The sequence below is a fragment of the Pinus tabuliformis genome, chromosome 9 (assembly GCF_031772625.1).
Source record: "Pinus tabuliformis cultivar Carrire ecotype Pingquan chromosome 9, CPIR1, whole genome shotgun sequence".
In the NCBI taxonomy this organism is placed as follows: Eukaryota; Viridiplantae; Streptophyta; class Pinopsida; order Pinales; family Pinaceae; genus Pinus; species Pinus tabuliformis.
In genome coordinates this window covers 1525674071-1525696342 of record NC_142307.1, presented here as the reverse complement: position 1 = coordinate 1525696342, position 22272 = coordinate 1525674071, and the positions used below count along the sequence as shown (strand labels likewise).

Sequence of the window (22272 nt, the reverse complement as noted above, 5' to 3'; positions counted from 1 at the left end):
TGATGGCAAACAAATGGAAAATTTGAGGGCTTTACGACGGCAAGAAAGGGGTCACGGCTTTATTTACCAGCTGATATCTCCTCCTTACAGCTTCGATCCCTCACCACGCACGCAGGATCAATCAATTTCGAAACGTGTGGTGATTGTGGATAGATTGCAGATGGCGTGCTGACGGTGATAAAATACCATTCAAAACCACGAGCTGAAAAACATAACCCTCCTGCTCACGCTGACGGGAATGAGCTTTAGTCAATGTAGAGTGCCATCTCATGCCACGGCGGTGATCTGAAGAATTTCTATCTATTGAAATACTGGAGCAGAGTAATTTCACGCTAGAAGATTTGCTATGCAAGCACGCGGTTAATCCGCAGGCTCAGCGAAACTTAGACGCCAGGCAGCGTATTGAAAGATTTGGTCACTAGGCATTTGCTGATTATATGCAATTACGCCCTTAGTAGAAATGGACACTGAGAGACATTACCCTGGAGGTACCCTGCCCCTGAAATTATTAAATCACCCAAAAATGATATGTACATAAAACCGAAATCAAAAACCCTAATAAAAAAAAATTGAAACCCTAAAACAGCTGATTAATGTACAGATTTTTTTTTTTTGCCCCTTAACAGCCAGATTCAGCAATAAGCACGAAAATATTTTAAAGAAATAAAGATTTCAGGTTTTTCACTGTGAAGAACTTCAGAAAATCTCTCATGCAAATTAGAAAAATAAACCGAATGATAGACCCAGGATCAAATCCAACTGGGCTCAGCAAAAAATGCTTGCGGGAGTTGGCTGGTTCAGCCGAGAACTTCCCCGAACGCCCACAAATTTCCTTCAGAAAGGGTTTTCTGCACAGCTCAAAACAACCATCAGTAAAGAGGGCAAAAATGCTGCTAGATCTCAAAAAGTAATGGAGATACCTGCCATTACTTCAGAAACCCTAACAACACTCAAACCCTAGCAAGTGAACAAGATACCTGTGCTCACAATACTCTACAAAAAGCTATTATTAACGACTGAAAATAACATATGCAGAAAATTAAACAATCTCACAACATTTCAAGAGAGTAACACTAGCAAGATATGGACCCCAAAGTCTTCTTTATTAACCAGAAACAGATTTACAAGAGAGCTTCTTCAGTACCAGACTCACAGATCAGATTCCCATTTTTCTGAAATGACCCCTAGCACCCTATATAAAAGAAATGATCCCAACGGCTAGTTCGAGTGATCCATGTCGAAATGATCTCGACCGTCGATGAAGATCAAGACATCTCTTAATCTCATCCGTCGATTTATTAAAAAATAATATTTTGCATGCATTCACTTAAAATATTATTATTTTATTATTTAGGGTTTTTGCCTTATTTTATAATTTCTTAATTCATTTAAAATGGATCCTCGAACTTAGCCTTTGGAAAAATCTCCTAGGACCTAGGACTTAGGACTCATGAGGGGATTTAAAACATTTTTCAACCCTCAAGACACATTTCATGATGACTTTTACAATTTACATCTTAAGGGAGAAAAACCCCTTTAACATAGACCCTCACAAATCACCCAGTTTCTGCGACACAACTATAATCTAGCAGATTAACACACTAGGATTCTCCTAAAGTTCTAATGACAAAATCCATCCCGGCTTTGGGGTCAGGTTTGAAGGAAAACTCTGCCGATCATGGATCGGTGAGACGAAAAACCTTCCAGGACGTAGATTACCACTAGAAGGTTAGGTCCACCTAGGCAATTTACATACACGACTCATATCTGCTAAGATTATTTACAATTCATACATGCAGACTGGGTTTACAATCAAAATGATCAAGTTGCTGATGACTGCAGGATGGCACGGACATGTCGATCAGGTGCTGCCCCTTTTTTCCAAGAAAAGGGGGTAGGGTACTGCATGGGTAGTTGACCGGTAGTGGTCAACATCTGGCTCTACTTGGGGACACGTTGCTGCTTGCAGGAATGTGAGAATCCAGAATCTGCATCCATACAACACAAAAATAAGTAGCGTCCATACAAAAAATCATCATATACATTAAGCACATGAAAGATAAAAGCTCTTCATTTATTAACTATCTAAAGCAGAAACAAAAATGCGGAAAAAGCAAGGAGTAGGGTTAGAAATACGATACAAAGGATGCCCCATGGCATCAGATGTGTTCAATATAGTGTATACTGAGCATTTGCCTGCTTTCAGGCAAATCTGTCGGCTGCTTGTCGAATGTGCCATGTCCAATTCTGCATATGGTAGGACTTTTTCCTATCCGAAAATCAAGCTGCTCACGGCCGTCTAATGCATGAAATCTTCTTCTCATTATCTTTCTCTTGCGCTTTTTCTTTGTGGCAGGCTGTATCACTGATGACATGGAACTTTCTGTTTCAAAGCTATCAGATGAAGTATGTAAGATATGCATGACATGTCTTTATTTATCTTGCATCTAATCTTTATCATTTTTAAGTCTATCTGGATCACCTTCAATTAACCATCTTTCATTCGAACCAATGACCTTCTCATAATAAGATGGAACTTGTTGTGACAAATGAGAAGGCTCCTGATCTGTTGATGTCCCCTGGTTTTTCTTATCCTCTGACCATTGTTGCAACTTTTGAACCTGTATTTTAATGACATCCATCTGACTAGAGTGTTCAACCTTTAAATCACTGATTTGCCTGGCATGGTCTTCTTCCATATCTTTTATTACTTTATCGGTCTTTTCCTTTAAGTTCATCAAGAAATATTGTATAGAGTTTATTTCTTCTTTATGATTTGCTTGCATGGTGGCCAATTGATGATCCATAATTAATAACTTGTTTTGCATAGAATCAATTTCCCTATCATGATCAGCTTTCATGGTCGCCATATTTTCTTCTAAGCCTGACATCTTGCTTTGCATGAATCTAATTTCTGTTTCATGATTAGTCTTCATGGCCTCAATTTCTTTAGCATGCTGATTTTGCATAATCTCTATCTCCCTATTACGTTTTTTAAGGTGGGTGCACAAAGTTCTCACGTCATTGACATAAATAGTTTGATTAGCCTCCATATTTTTTACCAGCATCATTAGTTCTTGTATAATTTGCTTTTGCTCTTCCTTTTCATTGTCATTTGTCCCTGATTTTTCACTATCATGAACTTGGTCTGCGATATTTCCGGTGGATGACACATTTTGATCTTGAAAACTTTCTTCAACAGCTGGATTTTTTATAAGATTACTTTCTTTCTTTTGCACAATTTTAGAGGTAGAAGGCAAGCTGTTTGGACTATCATATCTATCTTTAAAAGCATTGAGAATGTCTTGTAAAGAAGTGAAAAAATCATTAGGAAAATTATTAAACCAATTCAAGGCATCACCCTCTAAAGAATGGACAAATAGACGCATCTTGAAATCTTCATGGCTATATTGAGGAAGTCTACAATATATGATCATTACACAAGTAAACCTGTTTAAATGCGGTCTAACAGCGACTGAATCACCACCCGAAAACTTAAATAATTTAGAAATGGACTCTTTCGAAAGATCATGGAGATTATCAGTAAAATGACATGGTTTACATGAATAATCCATGATGAACAATAAGGGATCAAAGGGATGATAGAAAGAGATTTCTGCTCAAGAAAATTAAGAGATGAAAGAAGTGGAGTCGCCACTTGAACAATGAATCTGATTCTAGGATCCAAAAAGTAACCACAAGCAGATATGAGGAAAGCTTCTTGTCTGGGAAAAATGAGAAAGTGGAGTCGCCACCCAAACAAGAAACAAACCGAAGAGATGCTACTGATATGGCGAAAAATAAGGCAATAAAAGATCCAAATGATAACCCAAAAAGTTGAATTTGCCAGCTCAAAATGAGAGATGAGAAAGATGAGAAGGTGAATGTCGATGAAACTTCCAGGAACAGAAAAACTCTATCCCCGGCAACGGCGCCAAAAAATGTTGGCGCTGCCGAGCCAGATGAAAAGATAAAAATGAGAAGGAAGATTGTCGTTGAAACGTCGAGAAAACAATTTCCCCGGCAACGGCACCAAAAAATGTTGTCGCGCAGATTGACACGACAACGCTCAGACCGGGGGTTGTCACCTTGATCCCCGATCCCTCTGTTTAAGCCTGTCTCCCGCGGCTAAGGGGGGTAGACCCTGTGAGATGATGAAGACCAACTATCGACCAGTTGGTTGGGAGACACGAGACACAATAAGATAAGCACTAGATGGATTTGATTAACTTAGCAGACCTTACTTGTTAGATGATACAGAAAAATAAATCGTGAACAGCAATCATTTGTCATCAAAAGGTATCAGCTAAATCACATGACCAAAACAATATCCAGCAACTGAGAATTCTGAGAAGATAAACGCTTAAAACCGCCAAGAGAATCGTAAATCATTAACCAGATATCATGTTTGCATCTCGACTTGAAAATTTTAGATCTCAACATGAAAGATGATAATTCCCGAAAATAACTGGATCTGACGAAGAAAATTTTCCACATTTTTTATATATATTTTTTTGAAATTATTATTATTTTTTTTATTTTTTTTTTTATTTTTTCTTTTTATAAAACAAAAGTTAAAAATGAAATCTAAAAAATTAATCTAAAACTAAACTATTTTAAAAATAAAACTAAATCTAAAAAAAATATAAATAAATATTTTTTATTTTTATTTTTTTCATAAAAAAAAAAAAAGTTTAACTAAAAATCTAACGAAACCCTAACGCATTTCTTTTGCATTTTCATATATATTTTAAAAGGAATAAAATCAAAACGAAATTATAAACAAAACTAAATTTAAATGAAATTAAAATCTAACTAAAACAAAGTCCTAAGTCTAAAGTTAACAACGGAACTATCTAATCTATAATAAAAATGTATAACCTACAGTAACCAGAATAAAAGGCTGCAAAGCAAAACCAATGCGATATACTTACGGGGAAAGCAAAAAACCGTGACCCTGAAAACGACTGAAGCATAAGACGACGACAGGGAAATCAATCTTACCAATGACACGCAGGCGTATACATATCGAAATAAACCAAAAACGCAGGCATATGTATATCGAAAATGAAAAAACGCTGAACGATGAGACGTTACCTATCGGCGGCCTGAAGCTTGATTCGATTCTCTGCAGATGATGGCGAACAAATGGAAAATTTGAGGGCTTTACGACGGCAAGAAAGGGGTCACGGCTTTATTTACCAGCCGACAACTGGTATCTCCTCCTTACAGCTTCGATCCCTCACCACGCACGCAGGTTCAATCAATTTCGAAACGTGTGGTGATTGTGGATAGATTGCAGATGGCGTGCTGACGGTGATAAAACTAGGTATACCATTCAAAACCACAAGCTGAAAAACATAACCCTCCTGCTCACGCTGACGGAATGAGCTTTAGTCAATGTAGAGTGCCATCTCATGCCACGGCGGTGATCTGAAGAATTTCTATCTATTGAAATACTGGAGCAGAGTAATTTCACGCTAGAAGATTTGCTATGCAGGCACGCGGTTAATCCGCAGGCTCAGCGAAACTTAGACGCCAGGCAGCGTATTGAAAGATTTGGTCACCAGGCAACAGCGTTTTGGCATTTGCTGATTGTATGCAATTACGCCCTTAGTAGAAATGGACACTGAGAGACATTACCCTGGAGGTACCCTGCCCCTGAAATTATGAAATCACCCAAAAAATGATATGTACATAAAACCGAAATCAAAAACCCTAATAAAAAAAAAATTTGAAACCCTAAAACAGCTGATTAATGTACAGATTTTTTTTTTTGCCCCTTAACAGCCAGATTCAGCAATAAGCACGAAAATATTTTAAAGAAATAAAGATTTCAGGTTTTTCACTGTGAAGAACTTCAGAAAATCTCTCATGCAAATTAGAAAAATAAACCGAATGATAGACCCAGGATCAAATCCAACTGGGCTCAGCAAAAAATGCTTGCAGGAGTTGGCTGGTTCAGCCGAGAACTTCCCCGAATGCCCACAAATTTCCTTCAGAAAGGGTTTTCTGCACAGCTCAGAACAACCATCAGTAAAGAGGGCAAAAATGCTGCTAGATCTCAAAAAGTAATGGAGATATCTTCCATTACTTCAGAAACCCTAACAACCTCAAACAAAAAGCTATTATTAACGGCTGAAAATAACATATGCAGAAAATTAAACAATCTCACAGCATTTCAAGAGAGTAACACCAGCAAGATATGGACCCCAAAGTCTTCTTTATTAACCAGAAACAGATTTACAAGAGAGCTTCTTCAGTACCAGACTCACAGATCAGATTCCCATTTTTCTGAAATGACCCCTAGCACCCTATATAAAGGAAATGATCCCAACGGCTAGTTCGAGTGATCCATGTCGAAATGATCTCGACTGTCGATGAAGATCAAGACATCTCTTAATCTCATCCGTCGATTTATTAAAAAATAATATTTTGCATGCATTCACTTAAAATATTATTATTTTATTATTTAGGGTTTTTGCCTTATTTTATAATTTCTTAATTCATTTTAAAATGGATCCTCGAACTTAGCCTTTGGAAAAATCTCCTAGGACCTAGGACTTAGGACTCATGAGGGGATTTAAAACATTTTTCAACCCTCAAGACACATTTCATGATGACTTTTACAATTTACATCTTAAGGGGGAAAAACCCCTTTAACATAGACCCTCACAAATCACCCAGTTTCTGCGACACAACTATAATCTAGCAGATTAACACACTAGGATTCTCCTAAAGTTCTAATGACAAAATCCATCCCGGCTTTGGGGTCAGGTTTGAAGGAAAACTCTGCCGATCATGGATCGGTGAGACGAAAAACCTTCCGGGACGTAGATTACCACTAGAAGGTTAGGTCCACCTAGGCAATTTACATAGACGACTCATATCTACTAAGATTATTTACAATTCATACATGCAGACTGGGTTTACAATCAAAATGATCAAGCTATTGATGACTGCAGGATGGCACGGACATGTCGATCAGGTGCTGCCCCTTTTTGCCAAGAAAAGGGGGGGGTACTGCATGGGTAGTTGACCGGTAGTGGTCAACAGAGCTAACTGTGAAAATTGAAATAAATTGCTCTAAGCATAGAACATACCTAAAATTAACAAAGTTAAAGGGAGGGAATGTTCTTTGGACATGTAACTTTTTCCATAGTAAATTCAAGGGCACCGACTTTTGAGTTAAGGGCAATTTGTGGGGCACATATTGTGGAAATGAAGTATGTTAGTACAATTGCACATATATGGTTCTAGTATCTGCCCTAATTTCTATTTTCCAATGGCATTCCCACCTGTTATCACTCAGATTTTCCCTAGAGAAAAGGTCCCAACCTCACCAAGGTGAGAACCTAAGGATACTAACAGGCAAGCCACCCACTGTCACCTCGATGATCTTGCCTGTCCTAGCCTAAGGAGGCTTTCCCTACATTTGATTTTAGTTCTAAGTTTGTCATTGGATACGAGTGATAGTATGACTTAGATTAGATGTTGATGCTACCTTGAAGTTGTGATATACCATATGATGATAACTTGTTTATTGATTCTTTCAACAACCACTCACATTGAGCCATCCATGTGTCCACCAAACATCAACAACGGACTAGGAGGCCTAATGCTCTCCTGGTTAGGTGAACACTGAAAACACTTTTGGAGTAACTGCAAAAGCTCACACTTAGTGGATCTGAAGCAGCTACCATCTTTTGGTGTACATAAATGAACAAGGAAAACAAAAGGCATGTCAGATCATTTTAAGCACTGATAAAGATAGAAAGCAACGTGAATTGGCACTGTAACCAGATTGTTATGCCCAAGATCAAAAGAAGTGTACACTGTAAACATCCCCAGCAAGATGGGATCTTTGTAAAACTAAGAAATCTAAACAAATAGGGAAAAAACTACAAAGAATCCAAATGCATATAGAGTAATACAAACTAGTCCAGAAAAAGGAATATGGTACCTAGCAGAAAATGATTATCTGAAAAACCTAGGAATTGCTAAAATGTTGTGCTATTTGGCTGAAATTGCTTGTGTATTTCGATATATATTATTAAAAGTAAGAGAAACTAGTGAAATATTCTAGTCTTAAGGTAAAAGTGGAGGACATTACTTTCAACAAACGTGGGAAAAAGAATAAAGTCAGTAGAAGAAAAGGCTGCAAAATAGGTCAATCTCCCATAGAAAAATTAAAAACCTAACCCTCCATCTAATCAACTTTATATGTAAGAAACCATGCCCAAGTATTCCAAATGATTTTCAATTTTTCTTCATGAACAAATACAATAACAATAAATTTTCTTGCACTGCCTGACCTTAAGGCCTTCATAAAGAGCCCGTGACCGGCAGGACCGGAGACATGCATGGTCGTATTCGGATCGTACAAACTCACGAAGTTGTTGGAATTTTTTTTTACGACACCATTGCCGCCATGACCAAGCAAATGGATATGCAAATAATGAAAGAATGCTATACACAGATCCTTCCCACCACTGATAAGCAGCCAAAAAGTTAATCTCATCAACGAATTTGTTAAAAGCGTCTGCGTACCTGCAGGATGTCAAAAGAAAGGACATACACATATCAACCAACCCCTTTGCTAGTTCAAAATCTTGTATATGCTTTATATACTATATCCACCTACTTTCATCAGTCGAGTAATCTGTGGTTTTTTAAATTTTGACACCTACCCTCCTTAGCTACAAGCATCAATAAATTCAACAAATATACACACTAAGCATAGAAAGAACCACAACACTTACACAAGCTCAGTAATTTCATCTGGTGGTGAGTGAGGCAAGTGCCATGGTTGATTGAAAGTATTGGAACCCATAAAATACAACCTGTGCACATGACTCTGAGATTCCTCAGTTCTGTTTGTTTCCAGAACCTGAGTTTGTGATAACAAAAACAGGAAACATATTGTCACTGCTATATCCTAGAAGGCAATAGAAAGCAATAAAATCACAAAGCTTCAGAATTAAGGAATTCAGCACACTGAAAAACAGAGTATAGATCTTGGGAAGATGGCAATACTGGAATGCATACCTCATTCAGAGACTCCAGGAAGGGAAAAGAATGATCAATTTGTGATTCATGTGGCGTTGGTGTAGGGCCAGAAAATTCATCTGTTCCAACAAACTTCATACGAGCAACACTCAAGACAAGTGCCAGAAGCACCAAAAGGCCAGAAAGCAAAAGACCAAAAAGCCATGGACCACCTAATGCGTATATTAAGTCTTCAAGTGGTGTATAACAATGTGGCATGTGATACTTGTCAGAGATACATTCATATGGACAGGAAGGTTCAGTTACACCACCTGTCACAGAAACTTTCGTTAGAACACATTAGACTCCAGCAAAATAAAGATTAGCCAAACAGTTTCTCCTAGTATAACTTCCAATCTAGATAATAAGTCATTATGTCAGCAGAGATCTAAACGTGCATCTTGAATTTAGAAACTGCTAATGCAGTCTTTTAACATGAAACAAATGAAGACAAGCCTAAATGGCAAAGCATCAACTACTAGCAAATTAAAAAAAGGAGTGTGACAAATGAGACCAGAGGAATTTTGGAACACCCTCTTACAGACACATATTATAGGTATTCCCAGAATGATATGAAAACAAATGAATCTTTAAATATGTAATGAAAGTTAAGATAAGGGTAGCAGATTAGGAACCTCGAACAAATGTATAAGCCGCACGATGAGGGAGTTCCTCAGGCGGGCAAGGAATGCACAACGCCTTACTAGATCCATATACATCCTTGTAAGTACCAATAGGGCATTCCTGCACAAGGAACAATACAACATATGTGAATTATTCAAGGAACATTCATGCAACTACATAACTACAATAAGAAGGTGACTGTGACTTGTATTGCGTAAGTAGAAAATAAAAGAAACATTTTGCTTCATATATAGATAGTTGATCTTGTCCTTTTCTTTCCATCGGAATTGTGATTGTAAATGCCAACAGGGAAGGGACCTCTCCATTACAAGGGAAGCCTATCATGTAAGAGAAACATAGTAATCATCTCAAAGAAAAATAAGTTTGGATGTTTCTACGAGAACCACTAATGTTACAAAGAAAGGATAAGCAAGTTATGTTAACAAGTTTTCCTTGTAAACACTCTAATCCTAGGCCAACCATCCCATTCAAGAACAGTTTCTTATTCTCTATCACCAGCTCAACAGAACTCTGGATGATGCTTTAAAAACAAAGCAAATTAATGAAGTGGTCGCTTTTGTTAAGAAAGGTAGCCAAACAGGACAATGATGATACCAAAAGAATGGAGCCACTTGTAAGAATAATTGGCAATAAACAGAACAAGGTGGTCTGAAAAGCACATCTATATCAGAGACGAGGATGTGTAAAAACTAGATGTGGCTCATTACACAGACCATTGGATGGCCATCAAAGGCTTTAAAGACAATTGATATAACTGCAAATGGAAGTAAACAAAACAAAACACACAATGTAACTCTTCTACTGTATAGAGGTCATCCTACATTCTATGCTGTGTACACTTAGGTGAACGCTGCAATAGTGAGGGAAATAAAAAGAATATTATAGCATTTTGTAAGAAGAATTTTGTTAAAACTCTGGCAACCCTGAAAAATTGCGGTGGTACATACACAAAAGATGTGTTGACAATATTTATGATGCTTATTTAGCTACCTATGTTAACACAACAAAATTTGTTGAAGGGAATGATAACAACTAGCATACATGCCTGTGAAAATAAGGCACACAACCAGTGATGATATGGAAACCAAGCTCAACGAAAAGAGAAGGCGACGTTATTATTGCATGATTAGGGGAAGACAATCACGGCTTTGTCTCCATTCTCAATGCAAAAAAAAAATTACACTTATGAAAACCTGACACCCTAAAGACATTCTTGCACTCAATGCACTCCTTTAGAAGGCCTGAGAAACAGAGTGATAGTGTCATAAGAAGAGCAGAGGAAGTCTGATAATTGCTAACCTCTACAGGGTACATTTTACACACTAAAATTCAGGCCATAACTTTATAACATCATGATTGCAATGTCAGAGAAAATCCAGACTTCCATAACGACTTTTAGGTGCAAACCAAACCTTATTAAGTGCTCTTGAGCACCCTCCCCCTAATAAAAAAGATTCCAATAAATGTTGTACAATAAAAGAGACATCTTTTAATGATTGCTTAACATTAAATTAGAACTCTGAATCACTTCCTTGTAAGAAAACAGTACAGGCTGGTATATCTGCAGCCTGGGCATATGATATGTTCTACAGACCTTTCAACAATCGCAGGGTAAGGCGAGTATGCAAAACAAGAACATAAACAATATTTCTGGTCATGTGAAAGTTTGAAACACAGATCAGGCCTTTAAGTCAATTTGTTAAACATAAAATTGTAGATCAAAGTTTCAAACCCTCATTGTAAACCTCAAATGATGACCCATGACCTACGAAAAATAATCGAGGCTGAGGAACAACTACCGAGATTGATAAAGCACAAATGATGAAATCAGTTCAACAGGTAGATATGGCCTTTAATCACAATGTCCTGATATCATACTTCTGGAGACGTAAGAAGAGCCAAACTGAATTTTTGAATGAAGTTAGAGAACCCCAAAGCTTGCTTTAAGAATAAAACATTGCACTGTCAACTCTAAATGATGAAATGTAATGACTATAACAGTTCAGTACCATTGTAAATTGGACAAACCCATCAGTCCAAAGAAAAAAAATATTAATAAATGTTTGACTGATATAACATATGAATTATAGGTAGCAGGAAGCAGCAGTTTGTGTCACCTAGCGCAACAGAGGCAGGGTACATGGCAATGAGTCTGGCTATTTGTGAAGCCATATGGCTTCGCAAGATGCTCACAGGGCTATTTGGTCTTGAGATGTGGCCAATGGTGATACATTGTGATAATCAATATTAGATTAAGCTCTCTGAAAAACCTGTTTTTCATGACAGGTCCAAGCATATCGAGATCAGATATCACTTCATCAGAGATAGGGTCCAGAGAGGTGTTGTGATATTGTAGTACATTTCCACAGAGGAGCAGGTGGCAGATATTCTCACTAAGCTCTAGTGAAAGAAAAGTTTGTTTTACAGGGACAATCGGGGGTAGTAGAGAATCCCTTCCTTGCTAGGAGGGAGTGTTGAAGCTTGCGGTAGCTTCGAAAGGTATTCTACATGAGCTTGGTGTCTTAGCATGTAGAAGATGTTTAATTGCCTCTTAAGGTGCTTGCTTGGTGGAGTGAGTGATTTATGAATTCTTTCCTATGTCTAACTTGTTGAAGTTTCTAAGTCTAACCTGTTAGAAACCCTTCATGTACTTTCTGATTTATTCCTACCTACTTATTTGGTTAATTTAACAAGTTATTTACCATGTAAATACTGGAAATAAATACAAGTACATGCTCAACACATTACAAATCATCAACTGAAGGAAACAGAAACAAGCACACAAGTGACACAGTAGTACCTCTCTACTCGGAAGCAAATATTCTAGCTGAAACCCCGGATAAAGCTCCACAACTCCAATCTGCCCCACAAAACCTCAGCGTCAGCCTCCAGGGACTGCGTCAGCTCTCTCTGGCCTAGCGTTAGCTTAGCGTCACTCTGGTTTAGCCTGCGTCAATCCTTTGGCCCTCTGCGTCACTCATGCTAGCCCTCTTAGGCATTGTGCAACTCCTGGCTGCCTCTTCATGAGCCCTGGTTGGCTTTGCGTGAACCCTTGGCTGGTTCTGCGTCCCTCTCTCCGGCTACTGCGTTGATCCTCTCAATGCGATCTCTGCTCCTCTGCTTCTATATTCACTGCCCCTTAGCTGCAATTCTGATCACTCCCTCAACTTTCTCAGCAAACCCAGCCCCAAAAAGTCAAAATCTTGATCTCTTGGCATGTTCTCCAAGTGACCCTCAAGCCTCCTCTTATACTTTTCTAGCTGACAATTCAACGACCGAGATTAAGTCCTTAATCAACTAGTAAGATTAGATCTGGCTTGATCCATGACTTATGGACCCTTCTAACACAGTTTTATATTAATTAACATTAATATTTTATTTTCCCTAAGTTTAGACTTAGGGACTCCATTAAAAATATTAATTATTTTTATATCTCCCAAACTGTTTAGAATCTGGCCAAACCCTTTCTGGGTATTGGAGATCTCATGTGCCTTAGTCTCTCCACCAATTTTCGTGGCTAGACACATCCAATGCTATGCCAAATCAACACTCCCTCCTAGCGAGGACTGTGCTCTAGCAATACTCCTTACTGAGTATCACCCTGATCATCCGACATCGATCCCTGTGTTGATGTTAGGCCTATTGCCCATCATCTGCACTGCTGCATCCTGTACTGCTACCCATGGCCTTGCCACTGCCATTGTTGCATCCATACTGCAACTCCCTCTCATCCTGTTGCATCATGCTGCCCATAGCACTGTCACTGCTAACTGCAGCACTGCAACCCAGTTACTGAGAAGTAAGTAACTGATCTCCCAACTCTGACATCTTTGTCAGGCTAGAGACACACTCGATGCTGAAACTCCCTCTGTCGCTGACAAGTGCTCCCTCTCTGGCCTTTGCGCTGCTACAACAACTCCATGCATCTCGCATCATTGCACATCTCTCTGTGCCATCTTTCACTGGTGCAACACTCTCGTGCTTATCGAACTGCTGCCTCACCCTGTTTTGGGAATCCTGCACTGTCGCTCCATCTGCATCCGTCTCTACTGACATTCGCCAGTACTGCTACTCCTCTTTGGGGCTCCCGTAGCAAGGTCTAATCCAAGAGACTGGGTACCTCGAGGATCCTGCCCCTCATCGCCTATGGTCCGTTTGACTACAGCTTGATGTCTCCCCACTTCCGCTCAATTGGTGTGTGTGCACTCATGGCACAGTCATCGTCTGTCTCCACTTCCTTCTCTGCCCTTGCTGGCGCAGCCTTGATCTCAGAGGCCTCTCCCTTGCTCTTTTTCCTTGGACACTGCGTTGCATAATGACCCAACTCCCCACAGTGGAAGTATTTGACCTTGGAGGGGTCCTTCTTCTTCCATTTCTCTTGCTTTCCCTCAGATGCTAGGGCAGCATCCACCTCCTCCTTCTTGATTCTGATCCCCTTGTCGCTGCTTCTCGCCTTGCTCAGCCTTCTGATCTCTTCTTGGCGAAGAGCAGCCCACATTTCCTCCCAATCTAGAAGGGTCTCCCTGCCCAATATGCTCTGGAAAAACACCTCCCAGTCTTCTGAGACTGTGTTCAGGGTTGTTCTCACCATCAATTCTTGATTCAGCGTGGCCCATATGGAAGTCATCTGATCTTGAATCTCCTTCAATTGACAGCGGAAGGGGTCGATCTGTTCTTCCTTCTGCATCTGGTATGATCGCAGCTGATTTTCTAGTAACATCCTTCTCTGCACAGAAGTATGTTGGTACAATTTCTTTAGGGCCTCCAACATCTCATTTGCGGTGTCCTTTTTGGCAATTTGTGGTACTACATGGTCCTTGACCTCATCAAGAATGATGCTCTTGGCCCTCGCCATTGCCTCCTCGTACTTGTCATTATCAGCTGGGTCAACTAGGATAGCTATCGTCCTCAAGGCGAAGTGCTTGACAGGATTCTTGTTTAGAACGGATAGGATTATGACCTTCCAGACTACGAAGTCTGAGGCTCCGTCTAGTTTGTCCTGGTCTCTTACCCCGTTCACTGCCATCTCACTGCTCCTCTACTTCCCTCCTAGAAGTTCTTGGTGTGACTCCCTCTGAGCCTCGATTTCCCTCCTGGAAACCCTTCTACCAATGTCAAGATGCCCCCACTCTGATCATTAGTGCAGCTACACCACTGATCCGGATTTCGCGGCTAGAAATCGTCGGTAGCAACTCCCTCCTCCTTGGCCTTGCCCTATTAGATATTGTTCTAACTACAGTACCCCACCAGCTCCACTCTGCAACTTACCCACAGCCTCCTAAACCCCAACAAACTAAAGGTTTAGATCTCCTAGGCTCTACGCAATCTTAGCACCGGCAAATCAGCTTCCTCAAACAACTACATCAGCCCTCCTGGCCTCTACGTGGCTCTATGTGAGCCTGTCTTTGCCTCCCTCAGCCTTTGCGCTGCCTCTTCTTGGCTCGAACTTGATGATGCAGGCAGTGCGTCACCCCTTCCTTGCTACTTCTCTGCTAGGAACAGCGTCTGTCACTTGGGACAATTGTTTTCTACTGTTGCTGCTTTGCTCGGCTGATGTCCTCAGCTCTCTTGTGATCTGCAACCACCCTCTGATACCATGTTGAAGTTTCTAAGTCTAACCCGTTAGAAACCCTTCATGTAATTTCTAATTTATTCCTACCTACTTGTTCTGTTAATTTAACAAGTTATTTACCATGTAAATACTAGAAATAAATACAAGTGCATGCTCAGCACATTACAGATCATCAATTGAAGGAAACAAAAACAAGCACACAAGTGACAGCGTTGTTTTTGGACTAATGTCCCCGGAAAAACCCAATGTGAGAAATACAATTTGGGTGCCAAATCCGGCTCACCCAACAGAGAAAAATCTCAGCAGTAGTACCTCTCTACTTGGAAGCAGATATTCCGGCTGAAACCCTAGATAAACACTCCGGCAGCTCCACAGCTCCAATCTTCCCCACGAAACCCTAGTGTCAGCCTCTAGGGACTGCGCCAACTCTCTCTGGCCCAACGTCACTCTGGCCCAGCCTTGGCCCAGCGTCACTCTGGCTTGGCCTACATTAGCCTCTAGAGGCACTGCGTTAGTCCTCTGGCCCTCTGCGTCACTCACATTGGCCCTCTGAGGCACTACGCAGCTCTTGGCTGCCTCTACGTGAACCCTTGGTTGGTTTTGTGTCCCTCTCTCCGACTACTGCACTGATCCTCCCGGTGCTTTCTCTGCCTCTCTGCTTCTGTATTCACTGCCCCTCAGCAACAACTCTTATCACTCTCTCAACTTTCTCAGCAAACCCAGCACCAAAAAGTCGAAATCTTGATCTCTTGGTGTGTTCTCCAAGTGACCCTCAAGCCGCCTCTTATACTTTTCTCGTTGACAATTCAACGGCCGAGATTAAGTCCCTAATCAACGACTAAGATTAGATCTGGCTTAATCCATGTCTTTTGGACCCTTCTAACACAGTTTTATATTAATTCCCATTAATATTTTATTTTCCCTAAGTTTAGACTTAGGGACTCCATTAAAAATATTAATTATTTTAATATCTCCCACACTGTTTACAATCTGCCCAAACCCTTTCTGGGTATTGGAGATCTCATGTGCCTTAGCGTTTCCACCAATTTTTGTCGCCAGAGCACATCCGATGCTAACCCAAATCAACATTACTTAGGAAAAATACAATAGTTAAAGTCAATTAATTATTATGGACTATTAAGCCAAAGTACTAAGGATAAGTAATAAAATTATTTAAGTAATCTCAAATGAGGTGAGATCTAATCTCAACCACCAATCACTTAGGAGATTAGAATTAAGGATTTGGCTTAATGAAGATTATAAAGAGAATCCTAAGGGAGAGATGTACACAGAAGACAAGAGGTGACCATTGCATTTTAATTTTTGAGAAAGTGATTTTCCCAAAGAGGGAGAGAATGATTTTCTCTAGAGTGAGTGGCTCATCTAGACTGAGCTCATCTAGACTGAGGAGAAAGAAGAGGAGTGTAGGGTGATTCGGGAGTATTTCCAAGAGTCCGAGATTTGGCGATCGAGGGAGGCCGAATTGCTGAAGCGTGAAGGAGGCTGCGAATTGGAGAGGTCGATTTATCTAGGGCCAAGTCATTGGGGAGAGGTGGGCCGAATTTCTTCAGGGGCTGATCTCCAGAGGGCCAAAATCCCGAGGGCCGAATTATTCCTAGTCGGGCCGAGTTATAGACTCCAATCATTTCATTTTTCTGTGTATTTTCTATGTGGGTCGAAACCCAAATTTTCATAAAATTATTGAATGAAAGAGAATTGTTATGCGTGTACATTTGTTGTTGTGATGTGATTGATCTCTTTCTTTTATTTTTCCACTGCATATTAATTTCTGGAAGTTAAAAATACCAATGATTTCATTTTTCAGCTATACAGAAATTATTTGGGTAATAAAATAAATTTATGGGAATAAATAATGGTTGAGACAAAATAAATCTGGGCTGGTATTAGAAATTTAACATATTGAATGGTTTTTAACTTATGTGTACTTGGTTATCTAATCCCTACAATCTCCTGGGAAAGTCTTTTTTGTGGCAATTACGTCTGACCACAGAACAGCAGGGGAGTAGTTACTAAGGTGACAGTGGTGACTAATCCCATTGTTTCTCTCAATTTAGATTGTTTAATGAGGCTTTGTACTACAGTGCTGGATTTTGTAGTAACAGTGTCGAGACTACAGCAGTGAAAGCCCCTCCTCCTACCCCTTCTCCTTCAGCTCAACTTCAAGTATAGAAGACTCTTCAAGAACACTTAAACATGATGCCTTTTCTTCTTCTCTCAAACTTTAGTCCCTGCTTAACTTGCTTGCCTGTTTGACTTGGGGAAGGTCGACCACCCACGTGTTTCTCCTAGTAAACCAGTCCACTAATGTGGAAGGGCTTTTCCCCTTGGTGTAGATTTCTTCCTGTAGCAGGTCCAGAGAGGACGATAACTATGAAGGTGACAATTGGATAGATAGTAACTATAACATCATACCCAAGTTTTTATTATGATTCTTAAGTGCCATGGGCTTAAGCTTTTATTATGATTCTCTCCCTTTTGTGTGCCCCTTCAGGGAGTTAATGATATTTTGATTATGCCTTTGGTACTGCACAAGATATTAAATTTTCTATGCTTTGATGAGGATATATATATATATATATATATATATATATAGTGGTGGATGTGGTTATTTGCAACCACAATTTCATAAAATGCTATATGTACATGTTACAAATTTCAGAATAATATGAGGATTTGGCCCCTTGTCTGACAAACAAGGGGATCTCATACATCAACTTGGTGTCTAGCTAGGCTGTGACCTTATTACTAATATAATTACAACAACAACAACAAAAATTGCAAAATCAGTGAACCTATACAATGACACATTATTGCTATTAGAAATAAAGAAAACATACACTCAAGAAATACACGTCATATTTATAATTTATAAATAAAGAAGATGCTTACCTCACAGAAAACTCCAAAAAGCCCTTTAGGACATTCTTTTCCTGTCAGAGTACCATCCTTACCATCATAACCATCATCACTTCCAGTTCCTCCCCTGCCAATGCATTCATTCAGATAAAGAGTTACGCGGAAGCAGTTGTGCAAAAGACATTATTGGGGTGACACTCAGCATAATAAGACAACCAAGGCAGGTGAAGCAGAAACACTGGAAAAATTTTCAAAACTAAATATAGCAAATGGCTAACACTGGAGGCCAAACACAGACATACATGTAACATTATATGCAAGGAAACATCGTACCAAAGCTATCAATGAAATGAAAGAAATATTTTAAGATTGGGAAACTTGAGAATTCTTCGATAGCAGAGTAGGTAAATTATGCACAGTTCAAGACCAAGCACACATATCCTTGACTGAGCTAAGCAAGACATCCATACATAATTGAGGTGACACTCAGCACAATAAGACAACAAAAAAATAGGGAGAACAAACACTAGAATCTAGAAGAACTTTCAAATAAATGTACCAAATGGTTAACATTGGAGGCAGACTTAGAACTAAATCCTGTAAACTGGGACACAAGATTGGAAAGAGGAAACTATACAAGGTCAAAAAACAGAAATTACAGGAATTTACAGACAGGAAATAAAGATATATTTTTCCAAGGAAAACCTCACCAGATCCCCCCTCTTATGCAGAATATCCAGATGGAAGGAAGCTCAACTACTAGCCACAATAGCAGCCCCACAGAAGGAATCAGCCAGACTAGAGACAGAATCCTCACAGCAAAATCTACCTCAGAACAGTTTGTTCAAACAATTAAGCTAACACACCAGACTAATACACACACACACAGTCTTCCTATTGTTGACATTAGTTATAACTTATAAGTACTCTGCCAACTCAGCAGAAATTGTCACTTGCTCCTTCACCCTTCCTCAACATAAGAAACAGACAAGAACAGTCATTGGTGTCAATTAGGCTGCTCACAAATCTATATATATATATATATATATATAGGTTTCAGTCCAGACTTGAGGGACTCTAACTCTTATACTGAATTTTTCAGATGATGCTCTATGCAAGCACCTGCTAATTCAGAAAGAACAATAAATATTTTTAAGAGGCCGTAAGGCATACTTCAAGCCATTAATTAAGCTACCTTGTCCTGCTCTTAAGCTAGCTGACCTGAAGAGACCTTGGTGGAAAGGTCACTATCATCAAAACATCTCTAGCAACTGAAAATTTTACTTCTTTTCTATTAATCCTTCGACTTAAGATCACTCCTCCTAAAGCATAAATACTGCAGTAACAGCTAAAGCTACACTGAGTGAAGTTGCCTCAAAATGAATTACGCAAAAGAACTTCAAATTCCATCTTTGATGCAGACAAATCTAACCCAATACAGATCAATCACATATAGTGATATATAGATGAAATTGAAACAATACAAGGAACCTAAGTCACATGACACGAGGACACGAGACACAGAGGACACGTAAATAGGAGTATTCAATACGAAATGCAGCGACCTAGAAACAGGACACGAGGGACACGTTTTATATATATTTATTAAAATATATATATATATATATATAGTTTTTGATCCATATTAAATTGCAGGCTGCAACTTATCTAATCAAATTAAAATATAATTACTTCAAAGTTCATAGTTCATTTAAAAAAAATAAATAGAATCAGAAATTAAAAATTAGAATGTGATATGCTTGGTCATGATTCTTGAATTTAGAAATTAGAATGTGATATGCTTGGTCTTGATTCAGATCCAACTGTGTTTTTGGGGGTCAATAATGAAACAAAGATTATAAATTTATAGATATGTACTTTGATATTAAACTGTTAAACAGTAGGTACACTGCATGCTAGCTCTTTTGATATAATCGTAACCAGAACAAATTTGATTTCAAAAACCAAAGAAAATTAATAGCTCGAATGAAAACCTAGTGGGTTGAAAATCGTATACCAGCCCCGGAATTCAACAGTGTAAGCTGCACACGGAATGGTATTAAGACACCATAATAGTTAAGGTATTTTAAATAGAGAGAGAAATAGTGTAGTAATCAGGCAGGTGATACGTAGCCATACAGTATGCAATCTCGGATGTTTCCTTTTATGTTTACATAATTTCTGAGGACACCTTCTCGGGCAAAGCCTGCCTTGTGGAGAACCCTTTGGGAAGCCACATTTTCTGGCAGAACCAGATATACAGTTTCCCTCAACTATATATATATTGTTTAACTAGAACTGGTTTGCTAGATATGAAAGAAGAGGGAAAATCCTGGGTGTAGAGAACGGTGACAATGGACATCTTATTTTATTATAGCCTCAGGCCCTCAGCTAGTCATTGTTACGAATCAAACGCATTTTTAACGGGCTTGCCGCTTAAGTTTTAACTGCGTCTATGCCATATGGTCTACGACTTACCTGAACCTCACACACGCTGCCAAGTTGCCAAACTTTCCAGCGACCAAACAGCTCCAAGGAGATGACTTGGCTCCACACGGCGATTATACAGCGACGGAGAGCAACGGCATCGGAGGAAAATAGCAAAAGAACCCCGAAAAAATAATTATGTGGGCTTTAAAGCTATTGATTTCGTGGGGTACATATTCAACTGGAGAAAAAACGTTAGGGCAACGTTTTTTAGACTCAGAAAACTCGTTTTCCATTACTAGGACACGAAGAAAACGACAAAGTACGTTTTATGTTTTCTAGGACACGTTCAAAAACGTTTTCAGCACGTTTTAGGGTGTTTTTCATGTCTGGCACATTAAATATGGGACACGAGACTTTGGATGACGTGTCCTGTGACTTAGCAAGGAACATGCATGGTATTGTCTTTTCCATTTGGCATATACCCATCGTTGAAAAAGCTTTATCATAAAGAGACATACAGTAGCTAGCAAAATATATAATAAAAAACACCCATCCTCGGAAACCCACCATAATATCACAGTAAGGTATCTAACAAAAATCTTGGTGACATTTAACAATGACAAGAATTCCGCAAATATACATAACAGCAGAGTTAAAGTTCACAGGATAGCTGCATGTGTACATCTATCCCATGAAACATAGATTTATAACTTTATAGTCTTGGTTACCAAGCATCATCATTTATTCATTTCATCAAGACCGAAATGAGAAATTCTTGCACAATCTATAAGAAAATATGAAGCATCTTCAAAATCCAGTAGCACTATATCAACTCTGTTTGAGTTTCAACAGCCAGGGACCTGATTTTTTTAAGAAATATTCTCTAAATGTTTTGAAACATATTAGATAAATGAAAATCCAGAAAAAGTGACAAGAAAGGTTGGAGTTGCACCTTGTCAGTATTGTTCCATTTACCGCAGCCATGGGAACATACTCATCTCCTGTAGCTATGTTAAACCAATCAAAATGAACTCTTCCACCACCCCCGCCACCACCACCAGGCTGACCACCATGTCCTCCCGAACTAGAAAGCAGTGAATTGTTACCTAATGTAAGTGTTTGTAAGAAGAAAAGAAGGCTTCCACCAGAACCACCACCAGAACCACCCATTACATCAACATTCTGGCTTTCCATGATGGATTTAGAGCTCTCTCCATCTGCTCTCATGGATCCAAATATCTCCAATCTTGATAAAGGATGCTCCATGGAACCCATCACTGTCAAAGAGCACATGTTTTGTGAAGAAACATTAGCTACAGTACATATCCTACATCAAGTACGAGTTAAGGAAATAAAATCTTTCACAGATAACAGTGCTTGAGCATAATTTGAAGAAAGATGTACATTCCAAAGATAAACTGACAATAGCCTTTTATAGAACGTACCAATTAAATAAAAGATCACTTACAAAATAAAAGCTAACTATAAATATACTATCATCGTAAAGATCTGCCACTGATGGTTAGTTAATCTGAAATCCAGAAAAATTATAAACTTTTGAAAGATAAACTTCATATTTGAGTAGGAATCTTGTCTTTCATGCCTCAGTCATAGATTGTGGGTGCAACCCTCCCCCTAACTGGTCTAGCCCGAACACTCTTACAAAGGTGCTTGTTCAAGCTGTGGTAAGAGGGACCCAC

General features: G+C 39.2%; 1 protein-coding gene across 4 annotated transcripts in view; it reads right to left on the bottom strand.

Annotated features, from left to right (window-relative positions):
- LOC149154414 (uncharacterized) overlaps window positions 1–22272 on the bottom strand; it is a 361061-nt gene that overhangs the window by 105761 nt on the left and 233028 nt on the right. For all 4 annotated transcript variants that reach the window (XM_089438291.1, XM_089438293.1, XM_089438292.1 and 1 more), the window contains 6 exons: window positions 21525–21849; window positions 18176–18269; window positions 9684–9792; window positions 9049–9320; window positions 8763–8890; window positions 8316–8550 (listed from right to left, as the gene is read on the bottom strand). In XM_089438291.1, coding sequence (XP_089294417.1) covers window positions 8316–8550; window positions 8763–8890; window positions 9049–9320; window positions 9684–9792; window positions 18176–18269; window positions 21525–21849 — 1163 coding nt within the window. The remainder of the gene's footprint in view (window positions 1–8315; window positions 8551–8762; window positions 8891–9048; window positions 9321–9683; window positions 9793–18175; window positions 18270–21524; window positions 21850–22272) is intronic.